Genomic DNA, 13,741 nt, shown 5'->3' with positions numbered 1-13,741 from the left:
TAGGCATTTTCCAGCAAGAGACACAGTGAGTAGATACAGTGAATCATTTCACTTTGTTTATCATTGGTGAACAATAAGGATGAAATGATTTTCTATATTACAACTGTATCATACCAACTGTTTTTGTTGGAAGACCAATACGAATAAATATTTCTTTGTTATCATGTTTTAGATAGAATTTATTTCATACACGTTTATAATATCCAGTTATACATCTCTAAAAAATATAGAAAAAGATATTAGAAAAAATTTATAAAATATTAATTTCTATATAAAAATTCATCAATGAATAAGATAAATATGAGAATAAATACATTAGTGAAGAGAATTTTTTATATATAGTTACATGAGACAATCTAGAAAAAAATGAACACATTACAGAACCTATCCTTTTGAAGAGGGGGGGGGGGGAAGGAATGTACTTTAAAGCATATAATAAAAAGAAGAAGTTATTTCTTAAACTTCTTTGGTTTATAACTTCTTAACGAGTAAAGTCCTGCAATTAAAACTTCCTCAAGGTCACAACTCGAAGGGTCATGACCTTGACAACATATGTTAAGGTCAAGGTCATTGGGGATGGTTCCCCTGATCTACATTTTTACCGAAAAAATAAACCAAAGATATAAATAATATAAATAACGATATTTTTACAATACAATTGCAAATGCGAGAATAATATTGTAGGTACCTGAAGTTACTACTCAATTAATAGAGATTATCTGAGAGTACTCAGTTAAATAGTATAAAATAGTAATAATCACATCTATGTGTTTAAAAATAGATGAAAAAAACGACACAATGATATAGTGTTTCTGACAGTATCTGCAATCTGTGCAAAAATGAGAACATTAAAACTAATAAAGATGAAAGCAATTTCTATTTGTCTCTTATTATTTAATTATAATAAAAATTCTGTTTTTATTTATCACTTTGGTACATCATTGTTCAGGTTTAAACTTATCCATTGTCTCGTATTAAATATATCATCTAGCTTCTTCTTTTAGGGTAATTCTTAAAAATACGCACAGAAAATAGTATTACGTATATGTACATGCAAAAAGCAATATTACATGTTACGTACAAAAAATGGAGATTCTTTTAATAATAATATTAAATTTCATAAATTATCAACAATGCACTTTATTGTACATTTGTAAAATACGACATTCGTTAAGGAATAAATCTAAATTTTTTAATCACATCTAAAAACCATTGCCGACCTTAATGAACAAAATTTTTCATATACTTTGTTACCTCCATAATGCTACCATAACATATTTTTTACTGTCATATTTTATCTCTCTCATATGTAATATTATTAGAAATTCGTTATATATTTTAAATACATATAAAATAGGTAAAATTATACAAAAATTTCTGAAATTTAAATAAAAATTCTAAAAAATTATATAATAATTTTAAAAAATTTTACCAGGGGAAAACAACATGAACATGTTCGAATGACGTGATTAGAAACACGGAAATAATTAAAGATTGGGCGATTTTTATGTGTTATTGGCCAAGTAAACAAAAAGAACGAACTCGATTGAATGTATCATGTTGCTACTACCTTTTCGAAAATGGAACAGGAATATTCGCAAACAGAAAGATTGATAAAATATACTTTTTGAGTATGGAATTATGACAGTTTACGAGAAAATCGGAGCAATGTGTATCGCATGATACAAAGAATCAGAGAATATCAAAAATAGATGACTTTTTCAAAATTATTGAAGTTAATAAAAAAAAATTCTTCGAAGAAAAATGAAGAGAATTATGCGTGGTCTACAATAAGCAGTAGCAGTATTGGAACTAGTGGATTAAAGATATTTTTTCATGTTGAAGCTCGACGCTCATTTTTAGCGTCGAAGCAAATCACGTGATAAAAATTGATCAATATTAAGCGTCAGTTTCGATCATGTAACCTACACGTATATTATTTTACAATTATATTATTAAGTGGAAAATTACAACTAACGGGTACGTTACATGTAATTTTGTGTTTGCTGGGAAAAGAAAGAAGATAAACGGAATCGTTGGCTGTTTACTAATACCTACATTCATATTTAATGTAATTATTGAATCATTAATATTCTGCTACTGTGTCCATATTAATGAAGAAAACAAAAAACAATATGTAACCAATCGCATTATATGGACAATAACTATAAAATATACATCGACAGCATATAATATTGAGGATATATGCAACTTTCGTTCTTTCAGCAAATTGTAACGGTGAAATTATAGCGAAAATAGCAGCACAACAGTGATTCGTCATGTTGATACTGCGAGTTCCGTTCCGATGTCAATTTCCGCTTTAGGGACACATGGAGTCAGAAATATGGAATAAATAGTGGCATGGATAAAAAATGAAAAAGACAAATGGTAGAGATTAACCAATCAGAGCAATTCCATTACGTTATTTCATAGCTGGGTTTCACATGATGAGAAATTTACGGAAACGGAATAACATCGATCGTCATATCAATTCGTTAGCATGATCATTATAATATATCTACAAAATATCTCGTACTTTGACAATTTAAATATATATATATTTTTTTTATTACAGGGGGAACAAATAAAATGAAGTTATTGCGGTTGCTTAAACGAGCACCAATTATTATAGGTCATTCATGATGTGCGGAAACTTCATGATTTCAATTTTTGCCACTTTTTTGTGCAACATTTTGTTCTTTTTTGAGCGAATTTTTAGATTTACTGCAATCTTTCATATAATTTTCAAACATTTTTCCGCTTCTGTAGGTATATATAATTCTGTAACATGCAATTTGAAATTAGAAATATAACGAATATGATTCACTTATGAATATAATCTTAAATTCTATAAAATTATATAATTTCAACGTAGATTTTAAAGTAGTTGCATTTATTTTTTCATAAGTCAATTTGATTGTATTAGTATCCCAAGACAGTTTTAAAATAAAAGTGGGTTGTGAATATCGTCTCATATTTCGCGTTTCACAGTAGTTCTTCTGCACTATCGACGAAGAACAAAAACAGGCATGGCCGAATTGCACACACCATATAATATTTTCATCATGGCCTCCTAACAGGGGGAAGAAGTGGGATGGGAATCGCATCCAGTGGAAAGTCATACATCCCGCAGCAGGAGAGATGGGGTGAGAGTCGCTTTACGCGGAAAGTCGTCACGTAGCTGGAAATGAGGTGGAAGTCGCTTTGCGTAGAAACTCATGGCAGGGAAGGGGTGAGATGAAATTCTTAACATATCTTGTCAAGGTCAATGACCTGAATAATTTCTAGAACATTTTAGTCGACGATCATTGTTTATTAAAAAGTTATTACCAAATTGATCATAAAATTAACTTATGATTATCAAATTGAATATTGATTATAGAATTTTTTTATTATTTTTTCAATATTCCTTACAAAAAGTGCTTTTAAATATAACTTCTATCTTGAGAGGTCACAATTATCATAATCACCACAATTTGAAAAAATTTATTTATCTTGACAACTATTCTTCTTACAAGGTTTAATAAAAAAACGAATTTGAGAATTTCAAAATTTGTTAATTTGATAATAAATACTTTTTACGTAGGAGTAGCCGAAGTCAAGATATTTACATAAATTGTTAAAAAATAAGTTTTCAAAAATAAAAGGAAATATTTTTAAAATCGTATCTTAGAAAATATTGATCGTACTTGAATGAATAGAAAACGATTTTGTAAGGAATTTAATAATCTTCCATCTTTATAAGAGTTATTTTGCACGTAAAAAAAAAATATATATATATATAGCTAAATCTGAGATATTTACGAAAAAAATTCCAATTGTCGAACAAATCAAAAGTACAACATTCTTAAAAAATTAATAATTAATAATAAGTCTCTGTAAGTATAAAACAATATAGACAAAAAATAGCAAAGAGCCAATAATATAGCAAAGAATTTTAATTTAAATCATGAATATAATATAATTACAAAAAACAAAACATACGTTTCGACTCTGACGAGTCATTCTCAATGTTACAGTAACTATATATAATATTACAAAAACTCGTAACTTATAAGTGTATAAAATACATTTTTATGTATTCTTCATTTTGTGTAGTGCTGCAAGTCAATTAAATCAGAAATCAAAGTAGTGAGAAAGTTATACTCTAGAAAAGTGACCATGAACGTAAGAAAATTAGTACTTAGTACATATAAATTAATAATCTATGTAATGTACCTTATCAGGTATATCAGTAGATATATTGAGAATCTATTAATAAAAAAGAGAGAGAAAGAACATAGGAAGATAGAAATCCAAATCACGAATTCCCAGCAAACGAGAAAGGATTAAAGTGGATTGAATTTTTTTTCTATCCGAATGCGTATTTTAAATAGCGAATATTTTTTTGGATTTATTTGGATTCAATTGGATTCAATTAGATTCAATTGGATGCAATAGGATTGAAAAACTGCATTTCCTATTCAAAATTTTGAATAGAACAGTATTCACAATTGCATTTGTGTGCACAGAAAAGGTTAATATTGCTCTTAGATTGAAAAGCATAGAGATATACTCCACGCAATTCTTATAAATGAATAAAAATGCATTCAGAATTGAAAAGCGTTCATTTTAACATTCGTGAATCAATATTTCTGAAAATCTGAATCCATTTTAATTCATTTTCGTTTGCTGGATTGGTTTCTTAATTAAAATTGAAGCAAATTTGCAAGAATAATGAACATCTGACTTCGACAACTGCTATGTCAAGAAGGAAATACACTTAAAGAGACCAGAGAATGGCCAAAAAGGGGGGAAGAGGAAGGAAGAAAAATATTAGGAGGGAAAAAGGGAATGTATAATGTTAGATACAATTTGGGGAAAGAATCCGTGTCGTTTTATCTATTTATTCCATGTTTCTGTTTCTTTATATGTACCATTTCAGATATTAATCTTTTATTGTATGAAGGTTCTATATCTAATATATCCACTTTATCTCATTTAAAGTTGTGATTCTCCTCCAATGATTCAATGAAATCACTAATAGAGTTTTCGAACTCTTATTCAAATCTGAAACATGTCTATGTAGTCTTTAACTGTCTCTTAGTCTGGCCCACCTTAATAACATCACATTTCTTGAAATATTCTGTAAATTATATTTTGATTATGTACATGTTCCAATTTATCCTATCCTCTTTTTATAATTTTTTTTACTGTGTTAGGAATGGTAAAAGCCAATTTGTAATGAAACATGTTAGTAATAGGTGTAAATTTTTCAGATATTGTATTGAATATATATATATATTAGGTGTTGGAATTAATTCGTAGCGTTTTACAAGTGATGGGAAGTACTTTCATTAATATATTTTTTAATGCTCATGTGAAATAAATAACATTCTTTCATTAAAAAACGCTACGAATTAATTCCAACACCTAATATATATATATATATGTATGTATATTGAATATATATATATATATATATATGTGTATATTCAATACAATATCTGAAAAATTTACACCTATTACTAACATGTTTCATTACAAATTGGCTTTTACCATTCCTAACACAGTAAAAAAAATTATAAAAAGAGGATAGGATAAATTGGAACATGTACATAATCAAAAAATGGAATAGTAAAAAATTTTTTACATTATCCCTATTATTATTAGAATTACTAATATTATTGACATGAAATTTAATTACGAATAGTCGAGAAAATAAAATGTAGAAGATACGATACATCATTACAATACATCATATAAATTATTAATTTGTATGTATTAAGTATTAATTTTCTTTTGCTCACTTTTCTAGAGTATTACTTTCTCACTTCTTCGATTTCCGATTTAATTGACTCGTAGCAATGCACAAAATGAAGAATACATAAAAATGTATTTTGTACACTTATAACGAGATTTGTAATATTCTATATGTATCGTAACATTGAGAATAACTCGATAGGAGTCGTAATGATTTGTAATTATTATATTATTTTTATGATTTAAATTAAAGTTCTTTGCTACATTACTGATTCTTTGACCTTCTTTTGTCTATATTCTTAAAAAAATTCTATCATGGAAAGTTGGAAAGTTGAAAGTTTGTATCATTGGAAAATATACGTACGACCTTAAAAATAAACGAAATTGTTCAACTTCTAATTTTATCAACTTCTCTTTTGATAATGATTTTTGTTCCGATAAAATAAATTATATATTATATATATTGTATAATACGTCGGAACGTATTATACATATATATATGTATATAAGGAATATATACATATATATATATATATATAAATATATATGTATATAAGGAATTTCGAACAAATTCTTGCAAATATATCTTTTATGGCAAATTTGCCTCCAAAAAATCTAATATTCCTGAGCCAAGTATAACAAATTTTCTGGTATTTATTTAACATGGAAGAGATATTAGAATAGATGAACAGTTCGAAATTTGGTTTTAAGTAATTTATAGTTAATCTCTGATTAACATGTAAAGTACGTGATGAAAACAAACGTTTCGGGAATTGAAATAGATAGAAATAGCGTACTCATTGTTGAATCCAAAATTCTGATTTTTCGGACACTGCGTACTATCTATGACGCTGCTTATTATTTCTGTTTCCACTCTGCTACAATGTACATACACAAGACGCTAGTATTGACTTTCATATTGATATTCGTTCGAGGACTGACAACATACAGAGTGAAGACGTGTCGTCTAGAGTGCTGATTAAAACTACGCTCAGTCTAATAGAAAGAAAGATGAAACATATAAAAATTTTATTTTGAATTCTCCGATCGGATCATATTGTGTCTATAATTTCTGGTTTCTTGCACGTTGATATAATGATGGAGCGTACGACCGAAGGCAAGAAATATTTGGAGCCGCCTGACAAATCGGAGTATGATACGACCGAATATAGGTGAGATGGAAATGGTCTTAGTAAAAAAAGACGATTTCGACTAAAATATTCATGAGATATATTATTAAATGCGATGGTAATCTTTTAAGGGAAAGGTTATAATGTATTTTCTACAAAGAAAAATTAAGTGTTTTTATATGATCCTCAGTAATTCCTCATCTTATTGTTATTTGTTTTGTCTTTCAAACTTAGAGTCGTTAGGCTGCAAAATGGTTTAACAGCTTTGTTAATATCTGGATTACAAGGAGCGAATTATGGCAATATGAACTATAAAGATCATGAAGAAGCTGGTCCTTCGAAACCAGTTAAAAGAGATGTATCGAAGGTATAAGTAAGACAATTCAGCATTTTAGGACATTTCTATCGTATTATCTTTTTACATAATAAGAAGTTACTACAATTTCATTGAGATTATAATATCAAGGATTATAATAGAGGGATTATAAAATTATAAAAAATAATCTAGCTCTTTAAAATTGCGTTCAGAAGCGCATAATTAGTGCAATTGTATCCATCTATATTTATCGTTCATCAAACCTGAAAAGATAAAATGTCGCAATGACACTAATAGCATTTTCGAACACTATATTAGCATATTCGACACTAATAAATTCTATATAGCATATTCGACACTAATAGCATACATCGAACATACAGGCTTGATATTATCAGTTATATTTGATACTTCTGTTCAAAAAACGTAACTCCTCTATTATTTGTAAATGAGATGTCATGGATTCGTTTCGAAATATGTAAACTGTTCATGAATAATCCCATTATTACTCGTGCTTGATTAATTTAACATTCTGTCTACAACGCATGATACGCATAGGTATATATATATTTTTTAAACCCAGGCATTTTGTGGCTTATGTGTGAGAGTAGGCAGTTTTAACGACCCACCGGAACTTCCAGGCCTTGCACATTTGCTTGAACGCATGGTTTTCAAGGAATCCAAAAAATATCCTGAGGTATTAAAACATAAGTGAACTTATTATAAAATTTTTGTGCATTTAAATGTTTAAATATCATTTATTTGCAGAATTTTAATGAATATGTCAGTCTCTATGGTGGCACTATTAATAGTGAAACAGACTGCGAATATACAAGATTTTACTTTGATATCTCAGTGAAACAATTGGAACCAGCTCTTGATCATTTTGTTCAATTTTTCATTGATCGTGCATCATTGACGAAAGATGCCATCACGCGGGAGCGAGAAGTAATAGAAAACGGTATATAAATAATAATCGTAATATTGTTGCAACAACCACGGTTTATTTTATACTTCATGTTCACATAGAATTTCAGTCTAGTTGCTTGTCTTGTGACAAAAATAGGAAAGAACGAGTATTGTCCCATATTGTTCGAATTCAACCTCCACCCAATGCGATTCAATGGAAAGAGTTAACATCATACAGTAATATAGATGATGACAAGCTGTACGAACAGCTACACAAATTCAGAGAGAACCAGTATAGCGCTCACAAAATGATGCTAACTATCCAGGTAACTTTAATAATTTATAATTGCAATGATTTCTTATTAAATATAGTTAATTCATAGTATGATATATCTTTTTATAGGCGAGATTACCGCTAGATACATTGGAAAAATATGTCACAGACTCCTTTGCTGGTATAGTAAGTAATTGGCTGTCTTTCGATACTTTTACCGAATTTGAAAAGGACCAATTTTTTGATACTGTCGTTTCCAAAAATATGTATAAAATTAGATCCATCAAAGATATCAACCAAGTACGTATCTTAGACATGCAAATTCAAAAAATGCTGTACGTATGGTACAAATGCATATAAAAATAAAACTTGTCTTTTACAGTTACATGTAATATGGATTTTGCCTATATATTTCATCGATTATTGAGAATAAAGAAAGTGGATCTTTAAATAGTTATCTGCGTAGAAAAATGTGGGCCCTTGATTTGTTCTGCGGTATCTGTGATAACGATAATGGTTTCGGATACAACTCTATGTATGTTTTATTCGAGATTATAGTAGAACTCTCCCGTGAGGGACAACAGCATCTGAGCGACGTTCTAGATGCAATATTTTCCTTTATTAAATTAGTAAAAAGAGTTGGTCCACAAGAATGGATTTATAATGAGTTTTATAAGATTGGAAAAAATAATTTTAGGTAAATCAATTTAGGAATAAATTGATGTGTAGAAAAGAAAAATACTGTTAATAAACATAAGATATGCCACTTATATTTTGGCTTTTTTAGATTTTTTAATAAGCATGATGATGTGTTTGATTTATGTAAGAGTATGCATTTCTATTCGTCGCGTGATTATTTAACTGGAAAGCATAATTGTTTCGAGTATAACCCAGAAGCTATACAAGAATGTTTGAATTTTTTGACGCCAGAGACGATGAACATCATGAATTTCGGCAATGATTTAGATTTAGATACGGACGCGCCATGTTTCAAAGCTTATTATTCAATTACTGCATTACCAAAAGAGCGGATCGAATATTGGAAATTCATCGAGCCATTGCCTGATTTTAATTTATCATTATTCAATGCGTTCCTTATCGACAGTATTTCCTTAATACCAGTATCAGCAAAAACTTCGAAATATCCTGTAAAAGTATACCATGATAAGATTTTGAAGATTTGGTATCGCCCGAATTTTTATTGTCCAATGTGTCATATAAACCTTCATATTGTTTGTTCTGTCAAAATTGAAACACCAAAAGAGTAAGTAATAACCTGGACATGTAACAATACTTGTACAATATAATGATATTACCACAATTATTTGTTGGTTCTATATATAATGTCTAATTGTCATATTATTAACATTTTAGGGCTGCTCTCTTGGATATGTACTGCAATGTATTAAAATATCTATTGATCGAAGAATTATATCCGGCTGTAACGGTTGGATTTGATTATGATATCGATGTCAGTGAAGAAGCTATAGGAATTACAATACAAATGAGCGGGTTTGGTCAAAAACTGCCAGTAGGTATACGCTTTAAATTGTGTTGGCGAAATGATAAGTATAATTTCGACATACATAAATATTTTATTTATATTGCAGACCTTGTTGATGCTTATTGCAAAATATATAGTACGTCTAGTCTCTGTTTCGAAAGACTTGTTTGAAGTTATTAAAACGCAACAATTAAGGACATATTACAACAAATTTATGGAAACTGAGGAATTCATCAAGTATCATCTGTTTATTATCTAGCATAATCGCAAAAACTATAAAATTCTTACATGACTAAAAAAAATAATTAATAATGGACATCTTTTATAATAATTAATTTTATAACATTAGAATTATATTTATTACATTTTTTTATCATTTCCAATTAGTAATATTTGTATTGATTATTTTTCGCAGGAATATGAAATTATGCATATTAAAGAGACCCTATTATACGTACGTTCACAAGTACGAATATCTATATAAATATATTAATTTTGAAGACTTCCAAGGCTTTGTAAAGTCCTTCAACAATTTTCTGTCTATCGAGTGTCTTGTGCAAGGCAATATAATGAAAGGCTGTACGATCGGAATTATAACATCATTCATCACACGAATTAATTGTTTTAACTTTAGTAATATTACGGAACAATTTATTAGAGTCGCAGTAATATCCAGACTCCAAACAAAATTTAATTGTTACAAATTGAAAAATATTAACCGTACATGTGTCGACTCTGTAGTAACACATTATTATCAAATCGGTATTGCTACAATTGAATCATCGGTCTTAATCGATTTAATACTCGTAAGTATTTAATAATATTGTTTTATATATTTAAATACATAGACCTTCAATTTATATTTATTTACTTTTAAAAGTAAATGAAATGTGAATAACATTTTTTATTACTGTGATTGATTTTATTTGCCCATCTCATCTGTTAAATAATAATCTTTTAGATGATAATGAAAGAATGGTTAATAAATGAGTTCCGAACTATAGGAATTAGTAACGTTTTGTGTGACCGTACAGATATCAACAAAATATTGGGATTTTCTATTACTGTTTATATTCAGGAAAATAAATACACATTCGAATATGTTGATGATCTGATCCAGAATTTTCTGAGATCGTTTCGCATCAAGTTACCACAATTCTTAGAAGGCAAATTAGATCATGTCAAAGAAAGTCTGAGAATTTTAAAGCAATCTGATGATGCACAGATTTTAAAAAACGAAGTAAACAGAAACTGGAGTGAGATCACGAAGCAGCAATACATATTTCACAGATATGAAAGTGAAGCGCTTGCAATAGAGAACATAAATATGAATAGTCTGATGAAATTTTTGAAAGAGTACACATATCAATCTTTAACAAAAAAATTGCGCATATATGTTGCAGGAACTCCAAAGGAAATTGCATTAAGTAAGCAGATAACTTTTCTGTTCGAACTTTGGTCTAAATATTCATTTTTATGACATCAGTCTTACCTTCCATTTTTTTCTTGTCATATTAAGTTAAAATTGCTAAAACAATTAAAATTTCAAAAATTTATTGTTATAGATACAGAGTCTCATAAAAAAGATATGTACTCTTTTTCGGACTGTATAATCGACAATTTCCAGACTATTAAAATATCGCAATATTACAAGCACTGAACGTAGATGATTCCAAAAAGTTATGTAGTATGTATGTATATACTGAGTGAATCATAGTCGTTGTATCAACTTTTTACCCTATGTGAGAAAATTATCGACTTCATATCTAATTGAATTATAACGTGCGTGCAGTCGATAATTTTCTCATAGGATAAGAAGTTGGTTCAACGATTCTGATTCACCCTGTATAATGAGCAGATTAATTCTGTTATTCTTAAAGCGCTTAATGAGTAATACTTAATCAATACAAAATGATACACAATGATTGTGAAATTGTGAATTACCGTTTCAAACTTCTTGTCATTTTAATTTGTCATATTAATTAAATTCGATTTCGTAATATTATATTGTCGTATTATTATATTGTCCATTTTAATATAACATTTTAAACTTATCCTGTGTAGAAATTAAATCTAGTGGTTAACTAGATTAACTAGTCATGAGTTAGTAAAGTTGCGTTATCACTATTATTTAGTTTTTCTAAGTAATGCGACGTGCTAATAACGCTCACTTTTTTAGTAGACTATATATAAATAATCAACTAATGATTAAAGCTAAGAAAGGTTGTAAAATAATGACATAAGAAAAAAACTTTCTAAATATTATTTAGCATCTATCTAGCTATAATTAGATACAAAATAAGATAAGTTATTTTTTTTCATAAGTACATCCTGAAAGTTTTAGGACAAATTTTTATTAAGAATTTTTACTTATTAATTTTTTTTTATATTACTAACTCTTCACAGTTATTTGATGCTTAGCGCTCATTGATAGGTTTTGAACTCGGGTTTTCAGGAAGATGAATCTCACAACCAATCCACTGCGCCATTTTGATATGTCTTTTTTATTATCGACATATGCTGTAAGTGATTATATTATTTCTTTAGGTTATAATTTTGACATCAAACAGTTATTAATACATACAAATAATTATATAGTTATAATTCTAATTTAATTACGTATTTAATTGTAATTAGAGAAAAAATAAGATTACATTCGTTTCCTAAGTACTATCTAGCCCTATAGACGCATATTGTTTAATATTAAGTAATATTTTAGGCATATTCTTAGAATATTAAATGTAACATTTTAAGACTGTTTTACTAAAATTATAAAATATTATTATATTATACTCTCGAAATAATTTAATGAATGATTATGTGTCCACTCCTAATAATATTATATAAATATTAAAAGTGACATTATTTAACGTTATTGTAATATACTGTAAACCTTAAAAGTATTGTACCAACATTTACTTTAATATGGAAAACTGCTACATCTATTCAGTATAAGTATTCAGTATAAGTTTAAATTTATTGAAAATGATTTTAGCGCGCAGTGTAGAATTGGATATGTACTTAAAATCGCGGCGAAACGTTTTTTTAATGTAAAATGCAGCATGGACTGATAAGAATTGTTTGTTACTGGATTGTGAATTCAAATTGCACTAAATTGAAAATAATTAATATTTATAAATATTTTAATAATATTTTCAGAAATGTTAAGGACATAATATCAATAATTTTATATAAGTAGACATATGTATTTTAAATTGATCAATTACAGCCAAATGCGAGATGAATAATTGATTGTGATTCGTCCATTTCTTATGGCTGAAGAGTGGAGTCCAATGAGGTGTAACCGCGTAACGAATCAATAATCAGTAAGAATGAAATCACACGGTGCTGAAAAAGTCTACAGAAGAGAGAATGCATCATTGAAACAATCAATTAGCGTTATTCGAAATAATGTAGAATAACGCTGATTGGTTGCTTCTTCTGACGCATTCTCTACTCAACAATTGTTTTTCGCACCGTGTGATTTCATCCTAAGGATGCCGTCCCATGTACACTCAGGGTACCGTCATATGCGGCATAACTTGCGTAAGCGTAACTTTCGCCGACCAATCATATCGTTTTATTTGTACAATTTCCGCTTAGTTACTTTACGTTTTACACTATTTCGTTGTTATGCCAAAACATGGAACTACCATGCATAAAATCCAATTTCTGGCTCATTTTAGCTTATTCTATTTTAAAAAATGCACGTGGCTTTCAATTTGGCAACAGTACAGATATAGAAGTCGTGAACTCCTTTGTATCACGTGGAAAGTCGAAATCAGTGGAAACCAGTCGGAACCCATGTGGGACAGTTTATTACAATTACAGATTTCCTAACCTCAATAATCATCAACTTTAGCACT

At 28.6% G+C, this 13,741-nt stretch overlaps 1 protein-coding gene across 1 annotated transcript; it reads left to right on the top strand.

The window, feature by feature from the left end:
- Positions 1–6,423: 6,423 nt before the first annotated feature.
- Positions 6,424–12,395, top strand: LOC105153658 (nardilysin-like). The gene is given in 14 exon segments (XM_087403963.1): positions 6,424–6,914; positions 7,107–7,239; positions 7,772–7,885; positions 7,957–8,149; positions 8,218–8,423; positions 8,501–8,671; positions 8,754–8,777; positions 8,779–9,068; positions 9,159–9,635; positions 9,746–10,040; positions 10,114–10,121; positions 10,291–10,681; positions 10,837–11,302; positions 11,441–12,395. Coding segments are annotated over 14 exon segments (2,937 nt in total). The 5' UTR covers positions 6,424–6,840; the 3' UTR covers positions 11,536–12,395.
- Positions 12,396–13,741: the final 1,346 nt, after the last annotated feature.

The sequence above is a fragment of the Acromyrmex echinatior genome, chromosome 3 (assembly GCF_024713525.1).
Source record: "Acromyrmex echinatior isolate Ae372 chromosome 3, ASM2471352v2, whole genome shotgun sequence".
NCBI classification, from domain to species: Eukaryota; Metazoa; Arthropoda; class Insecta; order Hymenoptera; family Formicidae; genus Acromyrmex; species Acromyrmex echinatior.
This window is presented reverse-complemented; position numbering and strand designations above follow the sequence as displayed.